The 26300-nt window shown below is 46.0% G+C and overlaps 1 protein-coding gene across 1 annotated transcript; it reads left to right on the forward strand.

Moving 5' to 3' along the window:
• Nucleotides 1–26299, forward strand: DENND11 (DENN domain containing 11). The gene is made up of 9 exons (XM_077828047.1): nt 1–211; nt 14537–14636; nt 15837–15995; nt 16831–16984; nt 17321–17459; nt 18011–18142; nt 18431–18581; nt 19108–19176; nt 20352–26299. The coding sequence occupies exons 1-9, from the start codon at nt 1–3 to the stop codon at nt 20545–20547; spliced, it is 1311 nt and encodes a 436-aa protein (XP_077684173.1). The 3' UTR covers nt 20548–26299.
• The last annotated feature ends 1 nt before the right edge of the window (nt 26300 follows it).

The following is a 26300-nucleotide window of genomic DNA, read 5'->3' on the forward strand; positions in this document are numbered from 1 at the left end:
ATGGTGGAGCCGGCAGACGAGGCGCCGCTGCTCTTCTGGGCCGAGGGCCCCGCGGTCTCCCTGCCGCAGCCCGAGCCGGAGCGGGGCGGCTGGAGCCTGGCCCCGGGGGGCGGCGCGGCGTGGGGCGGCCCCGGGGAGCTGCCGCGGGGGCCGGAGGCGGAGGCGGACCAGATCGTGGCGGTGTTCGTGGTCACCTTCGATCCCCGCTCCGGTAAGGGCGGCCCGGCCCGCGGGGATGCTGCGCCCCCGCCGTGCGCTGCCGGGGAGCCGCGGGAGACCACCCCCCCCCCCCACCTCACACCGCCTCCATCCTCCGGGCTCAGCGGCCGGGCTCCGCTGTGATGAGCTGGGCCGGCCTCGGCAGGTTCCCAGGGAAACGCTGCTGCCCCCTGTCGCCTCCTTCCTGACCCCCCCCCCCCGCACCTCGGTGATGCGCCTGCTGGGGATGAGGGACGCCCTGGGAATCTCGCTTCTCCCCTCCCCCCCCCCCCCCCCCCCGCTCCCAGGCTGAGCAGCTTGGTCATCGCTGTTATGAGTTGGGGAGGCCTCGGCAGGTCCCCAGGAAAACGCTGCCTCCCCTCGCTTCCACTTTCCCTTCTCCTTCCTATCCCCCAGCCCCCTGGTGTGTCTGCAGGGAATGAGAGACACCTTGGGAATCCTGCTCCTCTTCCTGCCCCGCCACCACTCTCGGGTTGAGCAGCCTGGCCATCGCTGTTATGAGTGGGGAAGGCCTCAACAGGTCCCTTCTCAAGGGACCTACTGCACACCTCACACAGCTAGTGCTCAGGCCCATAGGGGGATGGGAGGGAAACCGTGTGGAAATCTTTCTCTCCTACTCTCTCCCTTCCCTCCTCCCTGGCTCAGCAGCCTGATCATCATTGTGATGAGTTGGGGGGGGGGCAGCAGGTTCCCAGAAAATACTGCTATATTCCCCCTCTTTCAGAAAAGATTGCTACATTCCTCCTCTTTAAATCCTCCCCATCACCCACTGATCTTCGTGGGGTGATGGAAAAGCCCTGGGAACCTCTCCCCACTTCAGTATCCTGTATTCTGGTGATGAGCTTTAGGTGGGTCTCTGCAGCTTTCTCTCAAATGAGAATATTGTGCTGCGTGTCCCTGTTTTCCCCATAGGTATTGATTGGTAGTGAGGTGAGGCAAGTCATGGAAGCCTCACCCACCAAACATTGTCTACAAGCAGTCATTCGCTGTACATACAGTGTGTTAGATGGTGATTAACATAGCCACCATCACTACAGTATCTGACCACTTCCCCAGCGTGCATGTTGTTTTCCTGTGACTTGCATTATATTTGCCAAGTATAATGCAACAAAATGCTAGTTACTTCCATTCATGCAACTTTGAGATCTTGGTGTTACTTTCCCTTCCTCGTCATGGGACCTGTGCAGATTAATAACACTCTGTTTATCTATAGTGCCTTTCTTCTAGGAATCTCAAGTGCTTTACATACGCTAAGGAATTAAGCCTCTCAGAATTCCTGTGAAATAGGTAGAAGAGTAGTACAGATGAGGAAACAAGTACAGAGAAAAAAGAACAGGAGTACTTGTGACACCTTAGAGACTAACAAATTTATTTGAGCATAAGCTTTCGTGAGCTACAGCTCACTTCATCGGATGCATGCAGTGGAAAATATAGTGGGGAGATTTTATATACACAGAGAACATGTGTTACCGTACACATGTAACAAGAGTGATCAGGTAAGGTGAGCTATTACCCAGGGGAGGGGGGCACCTTTTGTAGTGATAATCAAGGTGGGCCATTTCCAGCAGTTGACAAGAATGTGTGAGGAAGGCGGGGGGGATGGGGGGAGTAAACATGAGGAAATAGTTTTTCTTTGTGTAATGACCCATCCATCCCCAGTCTTTATTCAAGCCTTAGTTAATTGTGTCCAGTTTGCAAATTAATTCCAATTCAGCAGTCTCTCGTTGGAGTCTGTTTTTGAAGGTTTTTTGTTGAGGAATTGCCACTTTGAGGTCTGTAATCAAGTGACCAAAGAGATTGAAGTGTTCTCCGACTGGTTTTTGAATGTTATAATTCTTGACATCTGATTTGTGTCCATTTATTCTTTTATGTAGAGACTGTCCAGTTTGGCCAATGTACATGGCAGAGGGGCATTGCTGGCACATGATGGCATAAATCACATTGGTGGATGTGCAGGTGAACGAGCCTCTGACAGTGTGACTGATGTGATTAGGCCCTATGATGGTGTCCCCTGAATAGATATGTGGACACAGTTGGCAACGGGCTTTGTTGCAAGGATAGGTTCCTGGGTTAGTGTTTTTGTTGTGTGGCTGCTGGTGAGTATTTGCTTCAGATTGGGGGGCTGTCTGTAAGCAAGGACTGGCCTGTCTCTCAAGATCTGTGAGAGTGGTGGGTCATCCTTCAGGATAGGTTGTAGATCTTTGATGATGCGTTGGAGAGGTTTTAGTTGGGGGCTGAAGGTGATGGCTAGTGGCGTTCTATTGTTATCTTTGTTGGGCCTGTCCTGTAGTAGGTAACTTCTGGGTACTCTTCTGGCTCTGTCAGTCTGTTTCTTCACTTCAGCAGGTGGGTATTGTAGTTGTAAGAATGCTTGATAGAGATCTTGTAGGTGTTTGTCTCTGTCTGAGGGGTTGGAGCAAATGCGGTTGTGTCGTAGAGCTTGGCTGTAGACAATGGATTGTGTGGTGTGGTCTGGATGAAAGCTGGAGGCATGTAGGTAGGCATAGCGGTCAGTAGGTTTCCGGTATAGGGTGGTGTTTATGTGACCATCGCTTATTAGGACTGTAGTGTCCAGGAAGTGGATCTCTTGCGGGTACCCATAGCAATGCCGCTGATTTGAAGGTATACGTTGTCCCCAAATGTGAAATAGTTATGGGTGAGGACAAAGTCACAAAATTCAGCCATCGGGTTTGCCGTGACGTTATCGGGGATACTGTTCCTGACGGCTTGTTGTCCATCTTTGTGTGGAATGTTGGTGTAGAGGGCTTCTATATCCATAGTGGCCAGGATGGTGTTTTCAGCAAGATCACCGATGGATTGTAGTTTCCTCGGAAAGTCAGTGGTGTCTTGAAGATAGCTGGGAGTGCTGGTAGCGTAGGGCCTGAGGCGGGAGTCTCCATAGCCAGACCATCCTGCTGTCAGGGTGCCAATGCCTGAGATGATGGGGCGTCCAGGATTTCTAGGTTTATGGATCTTGGGTAGCAGATAGAATACCCCTGGTCGGGGTTCCAGGGGTATGTCTGTGTAGATTTGTTCTTGTGCTTTTTCAGGGAGTTTCTTGAGCAAATGGTGTAGTTTCTTTTGGTAATTCTCAGTGGGATCAGAGGGTAATGGCTTGTTGAAAGTGGTGTTGGAGAGCTGCCTAGCAGCCTCTTGTTCATATTCCGACCTATTCATGATGCCGACAGCACCTCCTTTGTCACTTTTTGATTATGATGTCAGAGTTGTTTCTGAGGCTGTAGATGGCATTGTGTTCTGCACGGCTGAGGTTATGGGGCAAGTGATGCTGCTTTTCCACAATTTCAGCCCGTGCACGTCGCCGGAAGCACTCTATGTAGAAGTCCAGCCTGTTGTTTCGACCTTCAGGAGGAGTCCACCCAGAATTCTTCTTTTTATAGTGTTGGTAGGAAGCTCTCTGTGGGTTAGTATGTTGTTCAGAGGTGTGTTGGAAATATTCCTTGAGTCGGAGACAGGATTCTAGGTCACCACAGAACTATATAATGTTCGTGGGGGTGGAGGGGCAGAAGGAGAGGCCCCGAGATAGGGCAGGTTATTCTGCTGGGCTAAGAGTATAGTTGGATAGATTAACAATATTGCTGAGTGGGTTAAGGGAACCACTGTTGTGGCCCCTTGTGGCATGTAGTAGTTTAGAGAGTTTAGTGTCCTTTTTCTTTTGTAGAGAAGCAAGTATGTGTTGTAAATGGCTTGTCTAGTTTTTGTAAAGTCCAGCCACGAGGAAGCTTCTGTGGAAGGTTGGTTTTTTATGAGAGTATCCAGTTTTGAGAGCTCATTCTTAATCTTTCCCTGGTTGCTGTAGAGGATGTTGATCAGGTGGTTCCGCAGTTTCTTTGAGAGTGTGTGGCACAAGCAGTCAGCATAGTGTGTGGTAGGTAGATTGTAAAGGATTTTTTTACCTTCAGTCCTTTTGGTATGATGTCCATCTGTTTTCATTTGGAAAGGAAGATGATGTCTGTCTGTATCTGTACAAGTTTTTTCATGAAGTTGATAGATTTCCACTCCATACGGCTAAATTCAGTGCCTTGCACAATGACAGGTTTCAGAGTAGCAGCCACGTTAGTCGGTATCTGCAAAAAGAAAAGGAGTACTTGTTGCACCTTAGAGACTAAGAAATTTATTTGAGCATAAGCTTTCGTGAACTACAGCTCACTTCATCGGATGCATGCAGTGGAAAACACAGTGGGGAGATTTTTATAGAGACTCTCTTGTCTGATGACTATGCAGGAAGTCAGTGGCAAAGCTGGGATAAGAATTCAAGATTTTTGACTTCCATTCTCACTAGATTCACTGCCTTTTTACTGATTCTGCACATCCGGCATGGGGGGAGGCAGGGCGGAGAATGTATGTAGGTAGGTGTGTTGCCACATCAGAATAAGTAACTGGGAGAAGAGGGCATATGGGAAATAGGGGTTAGCACTAGGATTTAATTTTCTGTTAGTGCAGGAGTGGCTTTCTTTAATGTGCAGCCAAAATAGGTGATCTCAGTGGTGTTACATCAGCGTAGTGGACCCCACAGTATAATAATCAAGGGGGTGGGGTTTAGTGCTCCAAATAAGTATGATGTTAAATATGATTAGTCTCCCTAGGCAAACCTCAGTTTTTCCTAAAACTCCTCTGCCATTTTGTGAGTAGGCAGTTGGGCACACAGAGTGAAAAGTGGTTCTGCAGAAGCTGGACTACTTTCCAGCTGTACTTTTAAGTACTAGGTAATGGCGGGTAACATACCAGTACATCTTGGTTTTGGTGCTGGTTTTATCTGCTGTGGAGGGTTGTACTAAAGTGCTTCCACGTATACAATATAATTCACAGGGAAATATTGAAAATGGGATGTAAGGAGAGGGTCAAATTTGACCTCTGTTGTCCACATGCAACTTTTCAAAGGGGGGGAAAACAATCACTCTTCATACTTCTCTACAACAAATAACTTCAGAAAACTAGGTTTAGTAGCAGTAGTTAAGGCTATGATGATGTCACGGTATCTGTGACTTCCAGAGACCTCCGTGTCCTTTTCTGCATCAGCCCTGGGGCAGTGGGGCTGGGCTGCAGCACCCAGGCAGCAGGGGGCCCTAGAGCTGCCAGCTGCTGTGGCGGTTAGGGGTCCCCCAGAGTTCCCAGCTGCTGTGCAGTGGGTAGGACCCTGGAGCCCCAGCAGCTGTGGGTGCTGGACCCTCCTCCCTCCCCATTTTGTCAGGGATATTTTTAGTAAATGTCAGGGACAGGTCGGGGCCTCCATGAATTTTTGTTTATTGCCCATGACTTATCCATGACTTTTACTAAATATATCCGTGACAAAATCTTAGCCTTAGCAATAGTGTCTGTATGGAAGAGGTAAATTACGTCCCTTGATGGGCATGTAGAGCATTGACTTGTGCTGCTGCTTCTTAGTGTATGCGTAATGTGCCTCAGATGGCCCATGACCAGGATTCATCACCGAATTTGGTCCGCTGGTTGGATCATTAGCTTCCCCGGCTTGGGCTGGGTATTGACAGGGAGTGCGACATGAACGCTGATCTATGCCTCCTGACTTGTGCTGACTGTACCCAACAAATCACAGCTCTGCTACATATTTATTGGTGTAATACCTGTCTTGAGTTCTGTCTGCACAGGTGACTTGGATTCTTTTGTTTGATGCTTAAGAGATTAATGTTGTTTTCCCGAGGAGTGGTGAACTTATCTCTCAACTGTCTTTCATCACGCACTTGCGATCTTGCTCAGTCCTACACAAACTAGGTATTAATTCTCTTCTGTTATTGACCTAAGTAACCAATCCTGAATCATGACACTGAGATTACAGAAAATGCTAACCCCTTCATTGATAGCCCACCACTGCATCTGCTGTTGTCCATTATTAACTTCCTGTTGGTAGGTCAGCGCATACCTGCCAAATAAATTCACACATGCTGTGCTGCTGTTCTGTCTGCCTTGATCTAGAGTCTTATATAGCATCCATCACTTATGTATATGTTTGTACATACACTTCAGATAGTGACCGGCTTCTTGTGACTTTGTGTGAGAGGGCTAGGGTGGCTATGCAGAAGGGCTGGGTCAAAGAAGTAAGTTTTGCTTTTTGTTCTGAATACGCTAAAGTTTCTGTGTATCCTGACCTCTTCTGGGAGTAAGTTATGGGCAGTGGCCAAGAAAGTTTGGTCTCCTGCATGCACAAGCATTGCTCTTGAGGTTAACAGTCCCATAATGCCACAGGAACCTGGCTCTCATGGGAGATCATGACCACGCAGAGTGTGCTGGTCCCTTGGGTAACTTGTGGCAAGCCCATGGAGGAGGACTCTGATGGTGAAGACTTCTTCTTTTGTATGGCTTGGGGAGGTAACAACAATTACAGACTTATATCTAGATATGATAGTAGGGACTTTGCGACAGCAGTGAGCTGGTGCATGTCCTTCAGGCCCCTGGCTAAAGAACAAATGGACACTCAGAAATGATGTGCTCAATCATTTGTGCCTGGTGACCACAGTCTCATACAGGTGTTTGCCTCATTTTCCATTTAAAGAGAGTTTGTCCACATCTCCCGAGAGATGTCCTGATTTGATTCAATCTGCACCAGTCTTTCCAACATAAATCAAAACCCGGTGGTTCCTTGACAGGGTCAACAACGAGCTGTTTGTTTTGCGTGGTCAAAACACTCCCTGTGGTTCTCCATTTAGCCTCAGCATCAAAGTTAAGTGTAAGAGTCTTGATGCGGATCCATAGAAGGTTGCAGGATTTTAATTTTGTCTTTGGAGGGTTCTGCAGGTCATCATGCAGCGGGATCTTCGTGTTTGCATTGACATGGTTGAGAAAGTGAGATGTCTGGGCAGCTCTTCTGATCTGTGGAGGCTGGATATGTGATAGGACTGGGAGCCAGTCAACCAGTGTCAGGAATGCTCAAATTGACTCTTTGCGCATGGCATTATTGAGTTGAGTATCAAGGCGTTTAGTGTGACTGCTGTGAAACCACACTGGCGCACAGTATTCAGCGGCAGAATGTACCAAGGCAGTTGTTGTGGTTTGTAAGGTCCAAGGACTGGAGCCCCATGATGTTCTGGCCAATTTTCTGATAAGCACGACATGAGACCTGACCTTATAGTGGGTGTTCTCGAGGTGTTGTCGAAAGGTTAAACTCTGGTCCAGTGTAACACCGAGATACTTTGAGTTAGCCTCATGGCTGACGCTCTCACTGCAGAACTGCACCACGAGTTTGGTATTAGCCATTTTATTGTTCAGATGGAAAATGGTCACCATGTTTTTTTTCGTGTTAGGCCTAAGTTTCCAGCATTGGAAATAATCAGCCATTGTGCTAAGATCTCAGGTTAGGGTGCCGCTGATGGTATGGAGGCTTGCGTGCTGAATAGCTAGGGCAATGTCATCTGCATGGATGAATTTCCTCAACTCCATTGCTGGTATATCCATGGTGTAAAGATGAAAAAGTATCGGGGCCAGGACAGAGCCCTGAGGGATGCCAGATTGAAGAGTTCTTGGTCTACTGATCTGGCCATTAAGGTGTACCTTAACCAGTGGTCACTGGTCATCGCCGCCAAGAGGCGGATCGTTTGCCGACAGTGAATGACGTGGGAGACCTTGAGGAGGAAGGCCCTATCTCCAGCTGGTGTCAGATGCTGAGCACAGATCAACAAGGGTGATTCCTGTCTTCAACTTCTGTTGGAATCCTGTCTCAGTATGGCCGGTGAGTGAAGCTACTTGGTCACAGGAGTTCCTCCTCCGGTGAAATCCTGCCTGCTTCTCTGGGAGAATGTCTTTGATAATGTCAGACAGATGGTAGAGCAACCCCCCCCCCCCCCCACACACACACACCATGAGTTTTTATGTCTGGTAACTTTGTCGTCATCTTCTGAGTGTGTTTCTTGGAGGTCCATGATGCCAATGTGATGATCTTTGAGGGTCCTAGAGAGGTAATCCGCTTTTTCTATGGACATCCCTTCTACAGTAAGTTGGTATATTTGGAGGACTGGCCCAACTGTTCTTTTCTGGTCCTGAAAAGGGTGGTTTGGGGAAATATAATCATTGCTACTTTCACTGGGAGGTCGGTAAAATGACGTCCAGTGGCCAGTCGATGACATTGGTACGTTCGTGAATTTGCACAAAACACGAAAAACACCAGCACTTAACAGGAGCATCACGTGAAGGTTATTGTCTTGCTCCAAAGGTGAAGACTGAAATATAGAATTTGACCTGGAATTCCATGAGCTAGTGAAGAGTAGAGCACTGGAGGTGATGTGCTGTCAGAGGCTTGCTTTGCTGAACAGATGGGTTGCTATGTCCTGCGCCACCAGGAACTGTTCTAAGATCAGCTGTTTCATACCTACGTAGAGAGAATTATAGTAATTAAGCCTGGAGGTTGTGAATGCTTGGATCACCAAAATCCAAACCCAAATGGAGAAGCCACAGCTGGTCATCCTGCCAGCTGAAAAGGGGAAAAGGTGTTTTTTGTGTGGCTTTATTGGGTATCCAGAAACAGCAAGGAGTCCAGATAGGGCTCACCTGTAGGATAGACACAGGAGGGACAAGATAAAGAGAAGCGCTGCTGTGGGAACTTCAGGCTAAAGAGAGATACAGTCTCGCATTTTTTGAGGCACTTGTATCGAGCTTTCAATGTTTGGCATCTTGGAATGTTGCACACAGTGCTGGCTGCCCCATTCCTGTTTCCAGATGCCACTCTCTAAAAGAAATAGGAGCAGGTCAAATTATGTCTCTCGCTACTTATGTGATCATGGTGGGCAGCTAACTATCTTGGTAGTAAGTTTGAGATGTAGGGGAAGCCTACGCTTAAAATGCTGCATCGGCGCAGCTGTACCATTGTATTGCTTTAATAAAGACACTCTAAGGGCACGTCTACACTACAAAATTAAGTCGACCTAAGTTATGTTGATGTATGCCATCGCAGTAATTAAATCACGTTTGCATGTCCAATGCACTTGGAGAATTGTGAGACTGTTTCTGAAAGGCAGTAACAGTCAATGTGAGCAACACAGTGTCTGCACTGACACTGCATCGACATAATTACATCAACTTCAGTGCTATGCCTCTCGTGGAGGTGGAGTTATTATATCAGTGTAGTGGGCGAGTTACATCAGTGGGAGCTACATTTTAGTGTAGACGCTTACTGAGTTAGGTCGACGTAATTAACTCTCGTATAGAGCAGGCCTAAGTCGATGGGAGAGAGCTCTCCCGTCAGTGAAGTTGATCCAGTAGCTCTTCTGCTGACAGAACTGTCTACATGGGGGTTAAGTCGGTATAACTATGTCACTCTGGGATGTGGATTTCATCCCTGAGCAATGTAATTATTATACCGATATAAGTCTGTAGTGTTCTTAATAACTTAATAACTACTGGTCCTGCAACTGCAGGATTAGGCCTACAAGTGAACCAATAACTGCTTTAAAAAAGTCCAATTCACCATTATTAAGCTGTTTGTTTCTCTTTTGTATTTCTTTCATTCTCCAAATCGAGCTAAACCATGTTCAGTTTCACTTTCTGGTTCTCAGGCACTAGCCCAGCGTTGCAGTGTTGTGTTGCAGGTACTGCTTGGGAGTGTAGAGATCTAAAAGTGTGTTCACTAACATATAGATCTTCATGTCAGGGTGTGATGCCCCCCAGCCGCCGCCATCCCCATGAACATTATTAAAGAGGCTAAATGCTGGTGTCATAGTAGCTTCTGGGAGCATCCAAAAGTAAGAGGGGTAGTGCAGAAAGTTACAAGGGAAACTTTTTTTGGCTCCATTCCTTCCAGAAGCTGCTATCCTGGTGCTGTCGAATGGCTTACAAAAGTTCTTCAAGAAACCTGTGAGCTTCTCTCTTTAAAGCCTCGCATTGTGCTCTAAAGTTCAAGTTGTTTGGATGATGCTTGGGAAGTCCTTCCTCACCAGCCTGGGAGCTGCTTTGTGCATGGCCAGGGAGCAGGATAGGCTTCCTGCTCTCACAGAGGCTTCTCCCTTCCCCCTCCCTGTTGTCTGCCGGCAGCTAAGCTTGTACCTGTGGGAAAAGTCGCTCCTTTGTTTGCTCTAGCATCTCGCCTGACTGATTTTTATCTCTTTGCTTGCTCCGTGACTGCCACGTCGCACAGGGCAAGGTGGTGAGAGTGACTGCCCAGGAGTACAGGTGTTGGTGGCTAATTTTCTTTTTAATGGAAGATCCTAGAAAACAGTGCAACTGAATGAGTTTATTCAGGTGTGAGCATGGTGATCTCCTGTGGCTTAAAGCACAAGACAGGGGTCTAGTTCCACTTGCTCTGCCACTGACCTGCTTTGTGGAACTGGGTGTATTACTTAACCTCTGTCTGTTCACACATCGGTGAAATGGGAATAATACTTGCCAACCCCCGCAGCAATATTTGTGGCTTAACTAATTGAAGGTACTTCGTCTGAAAGGTGCTGTGGAATGATAACGTATTACTATTAACTCTGCAGCTGAAGATCAGTAGTTGATTCATTCTGAGCACTAGACTTTCAATTGTGTTTGAAAGAGGAACCTGCGGGAGAACTTGGGAACTTGGCACTAACCACAACTTGTGGTTGAGGGAGCTCTGGTCTACTTCCTTAAACTCTTCAGGGAAGGATCATCTTGTGTCTTTTTAAAAACAGTTATACGTTTTAAAAAGTGGCTACGTATAACTCTAAACACAAACCACAGGCATTATCATAGTGGCTTCCTCTGCCAGCATTGTACACTGCCGAAAAGGCACATGTACATCAATAAAGACTCTGTCTTCATATGTATTTGTACAGCACCTAGGGTGACCAGATGTCCCAATTTTATAGGGACAGTCCCGATTTTGGGGTCTTTGTCTTATATAGACACCTATTACCCCCACACTCCCGTCCTGATTTTCCACACTTGCTGTCTGGTCACCCTAACAGCACCTTGCACAGTAGAGCCCTGATTGGGGAATCGGGGCGTTACCATCATAAAATGAGAAATCCCCTTTGTACTCAAGTCAGCCTCTGCCAGAGAGTCCTTTGTAATGGAAAAGCTCTCCCTTATCCTCACTTCCATGCTTGGTTGTAGCGACTTTACGTTAGCTGTGTGATGACATTGCTGACAAGACAGCCTAGGACTGGCCTCCCCATCTGTGAACAGAATGGATGCACATGAAATCTCTGCTGTTATTGTCATTAACTTGCTGTATCACCAGGCCCCAAAACCTGTCGGAAACACTATCTACTTGAGCAGAAAAATAGGCTACTAACTTCCAGTAGCTAAATAGAATTATTTGTGCTCCCTCCTTTGTGCAATACGTAAAATACAAAGAAGGGCCAGGATTTTCAGCAATAGTCACCTAAAGTTAGGCACTTATTTAAATGTGGAGCACCCCACAGCTCCTACCGACCCACATGGGTGCTGCTGAGCGCTCAGCTAGTTTTGAAAATCAGCTACTTATATAGGTGTCAAATTGTAGGCTCTTGTTTCTCAAAGTCATGGCCAAGTCTAAGGCCTTGTCTAAACACACAAGTGGTACTGTTTTAACTACACTGCTATAAAGTGATGTATTCTCCCCACACATTCCCAGTGTGGATGTTGTTAAATACGTCTAGTGTTTGGGAAGGGGAATAAACTATACTGACACCAGGTTCTTTCATACTGGTATAACTGTGTCAACGCTAGGCCTTGTAGTAGTATAACTTTTGGTGGGAAAAATCTCATCCCTGAATATTTGTATTGATCCAAAATCTGTGTGTAGCCCACAAATCTGTTGTGAAAGAGTTTAGGATTAGATTGATTTGTAATATTTTTTGTCTTTTTATATGGATCATCTTTCATCTAAAAAAATATTCTCTCTTATCATCTCCACCCCAAGATCAGACTTCTTAGTTATTCTTTTCTATTTCGGGCATTAAACTTTTTCTTGTTGGGGTGATAGTTGCCAATTTATTCAGTCTTAATCTTTTCTATATCTGTGCACTTTTGAATTTGCTGGAACAATTATTGTGTTGTAGAGTTAGGAGGTTGGGAAATCTGTGAAACATTTCAGTCAGCTCATAAAATATTAATTAATTTGAGAGGTGTTCCATGGAAGCTGTATTAAGGTGTTGGCTTTAAGATTCCTGTTTGACCAGTCTTACCAAGGAAGATAATGGGCTTCCAGAGAAATGATCCATTGCCCAAGCAGAGCCATCAAGAAGGATAGGCGTGGTCGTGGAGTCTCCACACCCACACTTTGAATATGAGGTGGAATACCAGCTGTCCTGTGGTTTGTAGACGTGATGGTTTGTGGGCTATCAAACCATTAAAATATCACAGGTCTAGGACTGAGGATTGCATGTACTGGGCCTTGGACGAGTGAAAAGGAGGAAATCCTTCTTGTAACAACGTTTTATGTACTAAAAAATACAGCCAGCTGATTTGCTCAGAGGCTTGGAATGTTAGAAGCTTTGACAAAGATGGATTTGTTGGCAGAGTGCAGGTGAAGCAGTCAAAGGTACACAACAAACTTGTTAACCCAGTACTTGAGTTTTTCACATGAATATCATGGCCACATATGTGGCGTGCATGTATTTTTATATATATATCTTTTTTTAAGCAGTAAAATTCCACTGACATGAGCATGGCCGGTGCTACACTTTTCCGTGTGGTATGTGTACACTCCTCCCTACCAGTAGTGATCAGAACGCTTTCACTTTTAGCCATAAATCTACATACAAAGTTCTGGCCTGGGCTTTTTAATACCCCTTCATGAGCCTGGCAGAATGGAGAGGGAGTCCAGTTTCCATTCTTCTTGGAGATTTGACTTCTAAATGATTTAGATAGTGGCACACAGAATACACCTATAAAGTTTGTGGGCGATGCCAAGCTGGGAGGGGTTGCAAGTGCTTTGGAGGATAGAATTAAAATTCAAAATGATCTGGACAAACTAGAGAAATGGTCTGAAGTAAATAGGATGAAATTCAATACAGACAAATGCAAAGTACTCCACTTAGGAAGGAATAACAGATTACACACATACAAAATGGGAAATGACTGCCTACGAAGGAGTACTGCAGAAAGGGATCTGGGGTCCTAGTGGATCACAGGCTAAATATGAGTGGAGAACAGTGTAACACTGTTGCAAAAAATAAAATAAAATAAGCAGACCTCATTCTGGGATGTATTAGCAGAAGTGTTGTAAACAAGACCACGAGAAGTAATTCTTCTGCTCTACTCCATGCTGATAAGGCCTCAGCTGGAGTATTGTGTCCAGTTCTGGGTGCCACATTTCAGGAAGAATGTGGACATATTGGAGAGAGTCCAGAAAAGAGCAACAAAAATAATTAAAGGTGTAGAAAACATGACCTGTGAGGAAAGATTGAACACATTGGGTTTGTTTAGTCTGGAGAAGACTGAGAGGGGACATGGTAACAGTTTTCAAGTATATAAAAGGTTGTTACAAGGAGGAGTGTGAAAAATTGTTCTCTTTAACCTCTGAGGATAGGACAAGAAGCAATGGGCTTAAATTACAGCAAGAGAGGTTTAAATTGGACATTAGAAAAAACTTCCTAACTGTCAGGGTTGTTACACATTGGATCAAATTGTCTAGGAAGGTTGTGAACTCTCCGTCATTGGAGATTTTTAAGAGCAGGTTAGACAAACACCTGTCAGGGATGGTCTAGTTATTGCGTAGCCTGCAGGGGACTGGACTAGATGACCTCTTGAGGTCCCTTCCAGTCCTATGATTCTGTACTTCTTTCCTCTCTTGAACAGATTTCCTCTAAAATCCTTTCTGAATCCAAGGTTTTATCATGGCAACATGATGCACTTACCAAATGCCTGGCTATTTAACATTACGTCCTTCCCTTTGCTCTGCTTTTGCACTACAGTGCTGTGGAGAGGGATCAGATTCTCAGCTTTGGAGACTGAAGTCTTCTGTCCACAGAGCTCACGCAGCACAAATATCAGTAGAGTTAGCCCCTCTTTCACTGCCCTGACCCAATACCGGGCTGCTGCCTGGCAAGGCTTGGAGGGGCAAGTCTGCAAGACATTAAATAGGTTCCGAAATAACTGTTGAGGCTCATGCGATGTACTAGTGGTCAATGCAGCATGTCTGTCTCACAGGCAGTACATGGAGTGTGGTAAGGTTGCATTTGTGCTCTGTCTCAGGTACTGGAGAGACCCATCTCACTGTAATGCCATGTAATCACCGCCCTGTGTTGCTCCAAAAACTTGCCTTTTAAAATAGTGTTATCAGTGCACTGCTCCTTGGTACCCAAGTGGTTGAAACCTGACTGCTGTTGATTTGTTGCTGCTTTATCTTTAGTAGAGTGTGGGACCCTTTTCCATGGTAATGAAAAGTTATTGCTCCTTTGCCCCACAGGTAACATGGTGGAATGGTGTTTGCCCCAAGACATTGACTTAGAAGGTGTTGAGTTCAAATCCATGGCAAGTGGGTCGCACAAAGTCCAGTCGGATTTCATGTGAGTATATTTGTGCTGCGCTGCTCCTTCCCATCCTCCTTAGCCACACACGCCCTCCTCCCTTAGTCCAAAGCAGTAAAAATGAGCACTGCCCATCAACTAAGGCCTCCCAAATTGACTTGTCACAAAACTAGCTGCTTTGGAGTGAATTTTCCAGATATTTAGCATCTGCTGCATCAAACATCTGCTATTTATGTAGGTCCTAACGTAGAATGACTTCTGCTATGGTGGCCAGCCTGCCAACAAGAGCAGACCTGGTTCCTAGAGGTACTGACGCTAACGCATGAGGCAGGAACAAACAAGGAAGTTAACAGAATTGCTAATTTCAGGCTCTGTTAGGAATATCCGCAGTCAGGCCATGTGGTGGGGATGGAGCAAATTCTTTTCCAAATGGAAAAGAGTAAAACTGGGGGGAAGGGGAGGTTTTTTTGTTTGTGGTTTTAAGAGAGAACACAAAAGAAAACATGTTTAAAAAAACTTGGATGTCTCCTTCAGATGTTGAGTAGTGATCATGTCCTGTCCCCATTTCACTTCCTCTTCCCTCCCTCCTCCTAATGGGAATTCTGGTTCACGCCCTTCCCGTTGTATTCCTCCCCTCTCTGCTCTCAAGGGCCCCAAGTTGTGGTGCCTCCCTTTGGCCAAGGAGGACCGACAGCTGCTCCCTGTAGAGCTTGTAGATTCCACTCTCTGCTTGGCCAGAGGAGGTGTTTCATCTGCAATGTTTCCATTCTCTGCAAGCCTGGGAGATGGCTTGGGGGCCAAACAGGCCATTGTTATGACAGCTAGTTTCACTTACTCTATAAAGTGTGGTGTGTTATCCTCACTGTTCTTTGGAAACATGACGTTATGCTCCCTGGGCCTGGCTTTCTACCCGAGCCTCTCTTCTGAAAATTTCCCCATCATTGCTAACACAGGTTCCACTGCACCAGTGCTAGCAAAGGTCTGGCTTTTAGTGGCAGGAGAGGCACTGGAGGCTGCCAGCTTTCTGAATGCCGTGTAATGTAGACCATGCTCTCAATAGATTTAGAAGACCTGGTTAAAATGGCAGAGGCCTGTGTGCACAGGAGGAGATGAAGGGGGTGGGGAATTGATATTTTTGATGGCCCTTCCTAGGATCTGCTTGTTATACCTTGCCATGTATATGCCTCTCTTCCCACTCTCCCCCTTTCTAGTTATTTTTTGTTGCACATTTGTCCCCAGTTATTTCCGGAAAGGGCTCTGCTTCGGCCTGGCCTGCTTTGAAAACATGCCCGTGGAGAGCGAATTAGAGCGTGGCGCCCGCATGAAGTCTGTGGGGATTCTCTCCCCTTCGTACACCCTGCTCTATAGACACATGCACTTCCTGGAGAACCAGGTCCGGTAAGTTGTCTGTGGGATACAGGATTGGCTGCCTGTGCACCTTACTGAAAGGTCTGAACGTTTGTGTGGATGGTTGGATGTGAAGGTTTCCCAGGCTACACTGAACATCAGGTTGGGTGTCATTTGAAAGGTAACTTTCCGTGGATGTGCAATAAGGTTTTGTCTTTGAGCTAAGACTTTGAAATGTTGCCCCACTAAGACCTTTTTCCGAGAAAGAGTACTTCTCCGTGTGTGTGTTACAGGAAATGAAGATAATGATGGAGGAAAGAAATTAAAAAAAATTACACACTGAAGTGGTCCTCTATTACTAACTCAAGTTTAATCTGCTGGAGAATTGCTTGTTTTGAACAGGTATTAGAACAAAGTAATTGCTGATTTCCCTCCTGTTCCTTAAAACATCAATTTGCTAAAGGTTTCTTGAAATATTTTTAGAGCCAACAGTGAGATTTTGTTCTTGGCTACATACATGCTTCTGCTGTCTACACGAAAAGCGCTGTCCAGTGGGACTGCAGGATCAGAGCTTGCTAAGGGAATTAAGTAAGGATAAAAGAGGACTTGCAGGAAAACACCATCTTGTTTGAACTTGTTCTAAATGTTAAAAACCAGGATCCATTCTACCATACATGGAGTATGAGAGTCCTGGCTGACCATATCAGCCCTGCCCAGGTTCCTTGGATGCACTGAAAGATACAGATGCTCATGATGATGGTGCCACAGGCTGTGAAAACTGAGGCACCCAAGGCTGAATCTCGGACTAGGAGACATATGTGGCTATGGGCACGGGCCCTGGGGTCTGTGGACTCCATAAACCTTTGCTACTTTTTGTCTTTTCCAGACACCAGCTGGAGATGCCAGGGCATTACTCCCACCTAGAGGCGTTCTATGATGACAAGAAGGGGGTTCTCCCTGCTGGCAAGGGTACCTCCAGCTCTCAGCCAACCGTCCACTGGCTGCCCTCCATCCACAGATACATGTATCCAGAGATGAAGGTGAGGCTGGCGCTGTCCAGCTTGTATGAACATGCAGTGCACTGATGCTCCCGATGGGTATAGGACTAGCTAATTTGCGTATAGCAAGTCTCTCTGCTGACCAAGCTAGTGGAGTTTTCTCCATGCATTTCAACATTCATGGGATGAGCCCTAAGCTACTCAGGCAGCAGCTATCCTCTGTTGCAGTGTGCTGCTCTTGCTCCCACGCATCTAGTATTACAAGCACTGGGCGGTGTGTATCTACAACTTGCTCCCATATTCTGCTTCTGTATTTAGCATCTCTGTGTGTGTTCCTGTAGCATCTCTCACAAGCCATTCTCTTCCCCTGGCCCTCAGATCACACACCCCGCAGGCTGTATGTCTCAGTTCATTAAGTTCTTTGGAGAGCAGATCCTCATCCTCTGGAAGTTCGCTCTGCTACGCAAGCGCATTTTGATATTTTCACCACCGCCAGTAGGAGTTGTCTGCTATAGAGGTACGGAGTCAAGGTCAAAACCCTCAAACCTCTACCTTCCCACACCTGAAGGACAGTGACTTTTACACATGTGCACACACCCCTCCTTGCTGATACGGAGGGATGCAGTGCCGTTCTCCTAAGCCCACTGCTAGAGAAGGGGATGGGCAGGGTTTTGCAAGGCAACCCTGAGGCTCCCCTCCCCCACTTCTTGCAAGCATGCTTTGTTGGTCCGAAGAGCTATGAACCTCAACTCTTGTCTCTGTGTGGCCGCACCAGATGCTGTTGCCTGACTTTCATTCCACCAAGCAGCGGGGTGCAGGGGGAGATAATGTCTAAACATTCTGCAGGAACTTAAGTAAGAATTTAAATAATGTGTTGCCCAATGGGAGAGTCAGAGGGAAATGTAAGCATTTCAGTGTCAGTCAGATGCCACTATGCTGTGCTATGAACACTGTGTGTTAAGGAGCACTTGGGGCAAATGGGGACAAGAGAAACAAGGAGGGGGCACTGTGGACCCTACTCAGAGGGAATATTGTGGGCATCATGTTATCCCTTTCTCTCACCTGCAGTGTATTGCTGTTGCTGCCTAGCCAATGTCTCGCTGCCTGGCATTGGGGGCACCGTTCCAGAGTCTAAGCCTTTTTTCTATGTGAATGTGGCAGACATAGAAATGCTGGAGACTGAAGTGTCTTATGTGGCCTGTAAGTACAACAGCTTCTTTCCTTCCCTACTACTTCACCCCAAGCTGCGATCTCTGATGGGTCAGGAGGTACCTTTTAGAACTTAAGCTGAAAAAAATCTCCTGATGGTGAGAGATACTGTGAAATAAAAGAGGAGAGATCTTAACCTGCGTGGGTATGGCCAGGTACTGTTCTCACCCAGCAAAGACTGGATTGTAACGTGCCTGGGTGTGGCTGTATCTTGTTCTCATCGAACAGCAAAGCAAGAGAGAGTGTCTGAAAATCTCCCTCTCCCTCTGGTCCCGGCAGGCACAACGGAAAAGATCTTTGAGGAGAAGCGAGATCTCTACGATGTCTATGTGGATAACCAGAATGTGAAGACGCACCATGAGCACCTGCAGCCGCTCCTGAAGATTAACAGTGCCGACAAGGAAAAATACCGGCGGCTCAATGACCAGAGGTAGTGGAGGGGACCTGAGTGGTGGAGCGATGGGACCAGTATCTCGATCTCTGAATTGTCTTGTCTTCATTTTCCTGATTTCTTGTTGCTTTGGTTCATTCTTTTGACCCTCTCATTCAACACCTTTATGGTGGCTGTTTGTATTACAGCAGGGCCTAGAGACTTCAGCTGAGATCAGGGCACCTTTGTGCTGGGCACTGTGCAAACACATAGTAGTAACCCGTCCCTGTCATTCTTAAATAGACGACGTAGATAAAGGGTGTGAAGGGAAACAGGCACGGAGATGAAGTGACTTTGCCCAGGGTCATGCAGTGGGTTTAGGGGCAGAGCTGGGAGTAGAATCCAGATTTCCTGACTACCAGCCAAGTGCCCTGTCCATGGGACTCTTCTGCCACCTATAGATTAAAGATGAAGGTTTTGGTATCTTTATTTCCAATAAATGGTGATGTCTTCAGTCAGAATACTGTTGCTATTGCTCTGTGTTTCGTTGCTTGTACATGTGTTTGATTTGCCTCCCTTCTCCCAGGCAGATGTTGATGTACTCTCAGGAGGTGGAGGAGGACTGCAGCTCCTGTGAAGAGGACCTCTTTATCTTGTGAGTTGCTCTCTGCACCACTGAATAACAACCAGGCTGTGGGGAGTCTTTGAAGTGTGGTTTCGCACTGAGGGCCTGTGCACCAATGACAGCCTGGGGTCCAATTGGTGTCTCACTGGTTTCATATCACACTAGCTTAGCTTGCAAATAGAGATGTTTGGGGGGCTGGAAGTGTTTGGAGGGGATATGGAGACCCATAAAGCATGGGCTGGAAATGGAAGAGATTTCTAGAACACCAGCATCTTCTGACCCTCTTCAGAATTCTTGGCTATGCTGGGGGAGGCTAAACAGCTTGTTGAGATGCAGATAGTGCTCTGCCTGTGGGGAGCAAACTGCCTCTGCTTGTTGGCTGGGCGGTTACATGGGTGGCAGTTTCAGAGGAGGCTGGGGTGAAGGGTTGGGTAATGCTTGTGTGGTTCCTGAAGTCTGTGAGGAAATACATGGCAGCCAAAGTACTAAGGAGACGCTGGCTCCTCCAGTGGAGCCCTTCACCATGGACTATTATTGCTCATGCCTGTGGTGGGAAAGGGATATACATGAGTAATGCGATGAAATTGTCTAAAGGAAAATTGAGGGTGAATATTAGGGAGGGCTTGCCAAGACTGAGGTGCTTTGGACTATGAACAGCCTGCCACAGTGCACAGGGGAAGCCTCATTACTCGAGTTATTTAAAACTAGACTGGTTGGAGAGAATATGGGACCAGGAACAGTGCTGTACCTGAAAGGGGATGCAGGTGGTGGCCAATCGAGCTTTCATCTCCAAGTTCTGTTCCTTGTTTGGTGCGGAAGATTAGTCATAGCTAGAATCTGGTGGCTCAAGAACAGGTAATGGAGAAATCATTTGGGTCAGCGTAGTGGCTTGGTGCTTTTGTCCACTCAGTTCCCCTACTGCCCCTACTGTATTAGGGGAAGACATATGTTGGATTTTTACACTTGGTCTTTTACTCCCCACAGTAAATGTGTGTGAGTCAGCGCCTAGCTTAAATAAGCCAGCCTGAAGCCTGTTGAGTAAAAGTTGTTACTGACCTACCACAAAGGTCAGGACTGTGCAATACCATGGTGCAAGGAAGGTAGGAATGTTTAAAGTGGGACTCTGGGAAGGGTGTAGAAAATCTGTCTTCCATTTTTCTTTTCATTCCCATCTCCTCTTCCCTTTTGGCTGTGTCCTCTTGCAGGTTTTTCATGGAGCAGAACAATCGGATATTTCAGACACTGATGGAGGTGTCAGCCAGCCAGGACAAGACCTTGACAGCTGACCATGCCCGGGGCATGGGCCTGGACCCACAAGGTGACCGAAGCTTCCTAATGGACCTGCTGGAAGTGTATGGCATTGATGTCATGCTAGTCATTGATAACCCCTGCTGCACTTAAACTGAGGACAAGAGAGACAGGGAGCAGCGATGGCTTTTTAAAGACTATGGAACATTGCTTAGGAGCATCACTGGAACTCACCACACAGTCACTGGAAGGATCTCATTTATTTAATAACTTTATACAGAAAAGTATTTATAATTTTAAACAAAATGTGATTTTATTTTCCTTTCTTCAGGACTGACTGCTCAAGGTTTGGTTTGGTTTTTTCGTGATATCCATAGGAGCAACAGCACCTTTTCACCAACCCTCACAGTTGACATTGGCAACTGTTTTTGGCCTAGTCTAGATTTGTGAGGCGCTGGAAATTTCAGGGAAAGCACCTTCTCTCATGGGGACCAATGTGGAATCATGTATATTTGAGCCTTCAGGAGTTGACTGTGGAGAATGTCCCCTCCAACTGGGTATCGTACAGTGCTCCCCAATCTTTTCAACATCCTCCACCCTACCGTGTCTCTCACTGGGGACAGTTAATTATGCAAATTAGACTCTGTACACCCCACTTGCCCACCTTTTCAGCAGTTGAGTTGGAGTCCAACCACCATCCCCATCTATGGCAGAAGAAAACTGTTAAGACTAGATGCGCTACAGGATCACGTGATCACTTTAAATTATGGGATGGTAGAAGGTGTTACAGTCTCACTTCCAGCATTTGAAAGGTGGAGTTATCTCGAGCCTACTCTCCCTTTTTCATGCCAGGAGTGCAGGAGAACAGAGAAGCTCTTCACCTCCTGGTGTCTCCTAACTCCTCCTTTATTTATTAGTTGCATGGATCCTGCTTTGATTAAAGATTTTAAAACAGCAGGATAGTGTCCAGGTAGCTCCCGCTGAGCAGCGACCAATATCACAACGGCACCCTGCAGTTGCTATGCTTTGCAGTCTCTTCTGAGGGCAGGCTTGAGCATCGTTGATAGAGCTGTGTGGGAAATGCTTGGCTCTAACTCCTCATCAGCACTTCCTTCCTGGCTAGCTTCAGCAACAGAACGGGCAGAATCTTTCTGCAGGGTCTGCTACTTACTCCGGCTTCCTGTTTTGTTCTCCCAGTGCCATGAGTTTGTATCTGTTTGTGCTTAGCCCTGGCTACCTACCAGTTATTGTTCTGCTTGAGCGTTCAGTTAAGTGGATCATCTTTTGTCAGGCAGCTGTCAATGGGACAGTCCACTTATTTTTCAGTCAGAGATACAACCTCTTGTAGCCCTGGTGCCTGGCTGGCCTTACTATTTGCAGTGAGTTCCCTTGTGGCTTGGAGTTCTCTTCTGACTCAGCTGCCAGAAGAGGAAATGAGGTTGTGTGTGTATTGGTGGGGGGGAGTCAAAGTACCAGATTTTTCTTCCTGCCCATTAGCTCTGCTTCTCCTCAGCATTAGGATTTCTCACTCCTCAGCAATGGGTGTGGGCCAGTGACCACTGGCTGGACCATAGGGCCCCTTGCTTGTTCCTGTGAAAGATTGGCTCTGTTCAGCATGCCTTCCTCCCCTTGCAACACTTGAATGTATGGTGCTAAGTCCTAGGAGTAACTAGCTGCCTTGCAGCACCTGATGTTCTTACTGGCACTCGTTCAACAAGGGAGTACCACTGACTGCCCTGTCCTGGTGACTTCAGTAGGTTTACTCACATGTTGGAAGTTAGGCTTATGCTTAAGTACCTTGTTTGAACTGGGACCATAATGATCTAGCTGCCCTTTCCCCTACCCTTATTTCAGCATCGTGGCTCTCTTGTAAGCCATAATCCAGCATTTCATGTTCTAGCCCTATAGCTACTATGGAAGTGTTTCTTGCCATCAGCAGAGAGGACACTCCAGTCCTTCTTTCTTCTGGATTTTGCTGCTGGATAGGGTTCAGCCTGACCACGCTACATTCCCCCAGTTCCTTGTTTTAACCCGTATATTTATTTACACACACCTCCCCCTCAACGAATACCCTACACTGCATCACTGATTTAGCGTCCGTGCCTTTTGAGGTGCTTAGAGGCAGGCACGTTCCATCTCTCCATGGAGTTTATCTCCAGCAGACATCTCAGCTGTTTGCTTGAGATTCAGGGTCTTTCCTAACCCAAGGGAGCAGAGAGCTTGATGTTGAGGGAAGGGAAAGGATGTGGCACAGGCAAATCAAGGCCCTCCTAGTGCTAGTTTAACTAGTATAATACATAGCACTTCACAGCCTCCAAGTGCTGGGTGAGCAAAGTGGACTCTTTTTTTTTTTTTTTCTCTCTCTGCTTCTCCTGGGCTCTGGCTACTTTCCTACTGGAGAAAAACGTGCTGCTACTTTTGTTGTGTATCCTCTGCAGTTGTATTGCATTAATTCTCCCAACAAGGCTAGGGTGTGACAGATGGAAGAATCTGAACAGAGCTGGTTGCAATTAAAAGGTCACTTCTGAGGAAGGCTTTTTCTTGATTTTTGTTTTGTTTTTCTTCTGACCTCTTTTTCAAGCAGAATCGCCCAATACAATCCACATTTGACTCTGCCTTCCCACCTCATTTCTGTTGGGTTCTATCTCTCTAGCCATCCCCACCCAAAGAAGATTCTCTCTGCAAGGAGGAAGGTATGGCAGACTTACGTTACTAGGGCTTGAGTAACCTGTTAGGAATAAACAAAGGCATTGAAATGTGAATCACCTAGCTCCTTTTCGCTACTGCTTGACTAGGAGTTTTGCTCTGATCAGCTTGGGGGGGCCCTCTCCTGCTCCCACTGAAGTCAGTAGTTCTGTTGATCTGAGTAGGAGCAGGCATTTAGTTTGTATCCTTGGGAAGTTACAGCCCTCTGCAACCTGAGTCTTTCGAACATGTTTCTGAGCTGCAGCAGGGCTGTGTGTGTTCATGTGCTGTCAGAAAACCAGCTCCACCAGATGGCATTGCCAGAAGAGGATAAAGGAGGAGCAGCAAAGCGATGGCATAGCTAGGGTAAAAGAATCAGCTGTCTTGCATCCCAGCTCAATAGCTATAGCCTGTCTGGTCTCCTGTTTCCATAAGTCTCTCTTGAAAGGCAGATGCTGCAGGAGGTGAGAAGTATCCAAACAAGAAGGGCCTCCTCGTTACCCTCTTGGAAGGAATTTGCTGCCTAAATATGAGGCAGTGCTGTGAGTCACCTGCTCTGGCTCTCTGAAGTAATTCCTGCTCGTGCCTGGCTTCTTGGTAGTGAATGCAGTGGTAGTTCTGCAGCCTTAGGGTGGATGTGCGCAACCCAACAGTGCGGTAAGGGATTGCTTAAGAATTGCTAAAGAATTGCTAAGGAAGCAGTCACTGGTTTCTGCCTTTGAAGACAAAGCACTCTTGCATATATTTCCTCCTAGCATAACAGCCAACATGGATCTGAATTCTTCCCCTCTTCCTTCAAAAGTCAATACTTGAGAATTACTGCAACCCTGGGTAGTGCTTTGCTGTTCTGGGGTTTTTTTTTTAAACACAATGCAGCTAGAACATCTTGGTTGAGGAGTGTATTTTGGGGGTGGGGGCAGAGGAGGAGAACGTGTTTAACAGTAAAGCTTGTTTGTTGATTGTTTTGATTAAAAGGAGGGCAAGATGTGACAGCGTCTTTGTCATTGGGAACTAGTGGAAAATCCTCTTCTGTGGAAATTTTGAAAGTACTTTGCCTTTAAAGTGGTGCCTTTAGGTTTTTTTAAGGTGACCATGGCTGTTAACATTTGTAGTTGCATGCCATCTGATCCCCTCATAACAGCCATAACGGCCCTCCATACAGTTTCGGAACCCCGACTGGGCCCTCAGGCCAAAAAGTTTGCCCACTCTTGGTGTAATCCATTGTTCCTTCTTAAGTGGAGTACTTTGCATTTGTCCTTTTTGAATTTCATCGTATTTACTTCAGACCATTTCTCCAGATCATTCTGAATTTGAATCCTATTCACCAAAGCACCCACAACCCCTCCCAGCTTGGTATAGTTCGCAAACTTTATAAGTGCACTCTATCTAAATCATTTGATGAAGATATTGAACAGAATCAGACCCAGAACTAATCCCTGTGGGACCCACTTGATATGCCCTTCTATCTTGATTGTGAACCACCAATAACTACTTTCTGGGAATGGTTTTCTAATTAGTTATGCACTTACCTTTTGTGGCTCCAACTAGGTTATATTTCCCTAGTTTGTTTATGAGACGGTCATGCGAGACAGTATCAAAAGCTGCACTAAAGACAAGATATACCACATCTACTGCTTCACCCCCCTTGTTACCCTGTCAAAGAAAGCTATTACATTGCTTTGACATGATTTGTTCTTGACAATAAGGTGAAAAGTAACAGCATGGATTTATCTTCTTAGTGTTTGCAAATTGATTGCTTAATTATTTGCTCCATTATCTTTCCAGGTACTGAAGTTAAGCTGACTGGTCTGTAATTTGCTGGGTTGTTCTCATTTCCCTTTTTATAAATGGGCATTATATTTGCCCTTTTCCAGTCCTCTGGAATCTCTTCCATTCTTCTTCCATGATTTTTCAAAGATAATTGTTAATGGCTCTCATCTCCTCAGTCAGCTCCTTGAGTATTCTAGGATGGATTTCATCAGGCCCTGGTGACATCTAACTTGTTCTTTCCCTATTTTAGCCTCTGATTCTGTGTCATTTTCACTGGCATTCACTGTGTTAGATGTGCAATTGCTACTAATCTTTTTGGTGAAAACTGAAACAAAACATTTAATACTTCTGCCATTTTCACACTTTCTGTTCCTGTTTTTCCCCCCTCATTGAGTAATGGACCTACCCTCTCCTTGGCCTTCCTCTTGCTTCTAATGTTTTGTTTTCTTGTTCCCCTTTGTCTGTAGCTAGTTTAATCTTTTGTGCCTTGGCCTGTTTAATTTTATCCCTACATACTTGTTTGTTTATATTCTTCGTAATTTGACCTAGTTTTCACTTTTTGTAGGACTCTTATTTTGAGTTTCAAATCAATGACAATCTCCTCGTAAAGCCAAGGTGTCCTCTTGCCATGCTTCCAATCATTCCTATGCAGTGGAATATTGTGCCCTTAATGTCTCTTGAACTGTTTTTCCCCTTAGACTTGCTTCCCATGGGAATCTTACCTACCAACTCCATGAATTTGCTAAAGTCTGTCTTCTTGAAATCCATTATCTTTATTTTCATTTTCCTTCCTACCATTTCATGATAACTTTCACCTGTTGCCTTCCCCTTGTCAAGCAAATCTAGAACAGCCTCTCCCCTCATAGCCTATATGTCTGTCCCACAGTGCCTACAGTCTGAAAGGGGTACATTTATTTCTCTGTCCCAGAGAAATAGCATAGCTCTGTCTATAGATGGTATTTAAATAGCCCTATTACCGTAGCATATGCTCACAACAGCCCTGTGAAGAAGGGAAATGCTATTACCCTGCTTTACTGCTAGGAAGTCTGTACTGGACAGGGAATTGAGTGCAGCTCTCTCAAGTCCCAGGCTTGTACACTAACCACTAGTTCTCTGTGCTGTCTTAATAAAAAGGGGGCCCCAGATTTAGTAAAATTCTGCAGGGGCTTTTCAGCCAGTTTCCTTATTTACCAGATGGATGGTTAGAGCAACATGGTTTAGTAGACTGAGTACTGCTTGAAGAAGGCTGGAGTTATTTCCTCAACTGTTAGCCACTAAGCTGCAAAGGAGCAGCTTGCATGGGTACAGTGACACTTGTATTTCTCAGTGAGAAGAGCAGCACTGACTTTTAAAGGCTGAATTGTTTCCACAGAGGGGCCAAGACAAACTTGCACACCAAAACAGCAATTTCATGTGTTTTTAAACTATTAAAGCTCACATTTTAACATGAC

Source organism: Eretmochelys imbricata, chromosome 1, assembly GCF_965152235.1.
Source record: "Eretmochelys imbricata isolate rEreImb1 chromosome 1, rEreImb1.hap1, whole genome shotgun sequence".
Taxonomy (NCBI): Eukaryota; Metazoa; Chordata; order Testudines; family Cheloniidae; genus Eretmochelys; species Eretmochelys imbricata.

Bases quoted from the DNA above. Each gene is read 5' to 3' on its own strand.
- DENND11 (XM_077828047.1), top strand. From the start codon at position 1: ATGGTGGAGCCGGCAGACGAGGCGCCGCTGCTCTTCTGGGCCGAGGGC. The intron at 212-14,536 runs GTAAGGGCGGCC...TTTGCCCCACAG, and splicing joins CACCTTCGATCCCCGCTCCG to GTAACATGGTGGAATGGTGT. The intron at 19,177-20,351 runs GTGAGTTGCTCT...GTCCTCTTGCAG, and splicing joins GAAGAGGACCTCTTTATCTT to GTTTTTCATGGAGCAGAACA.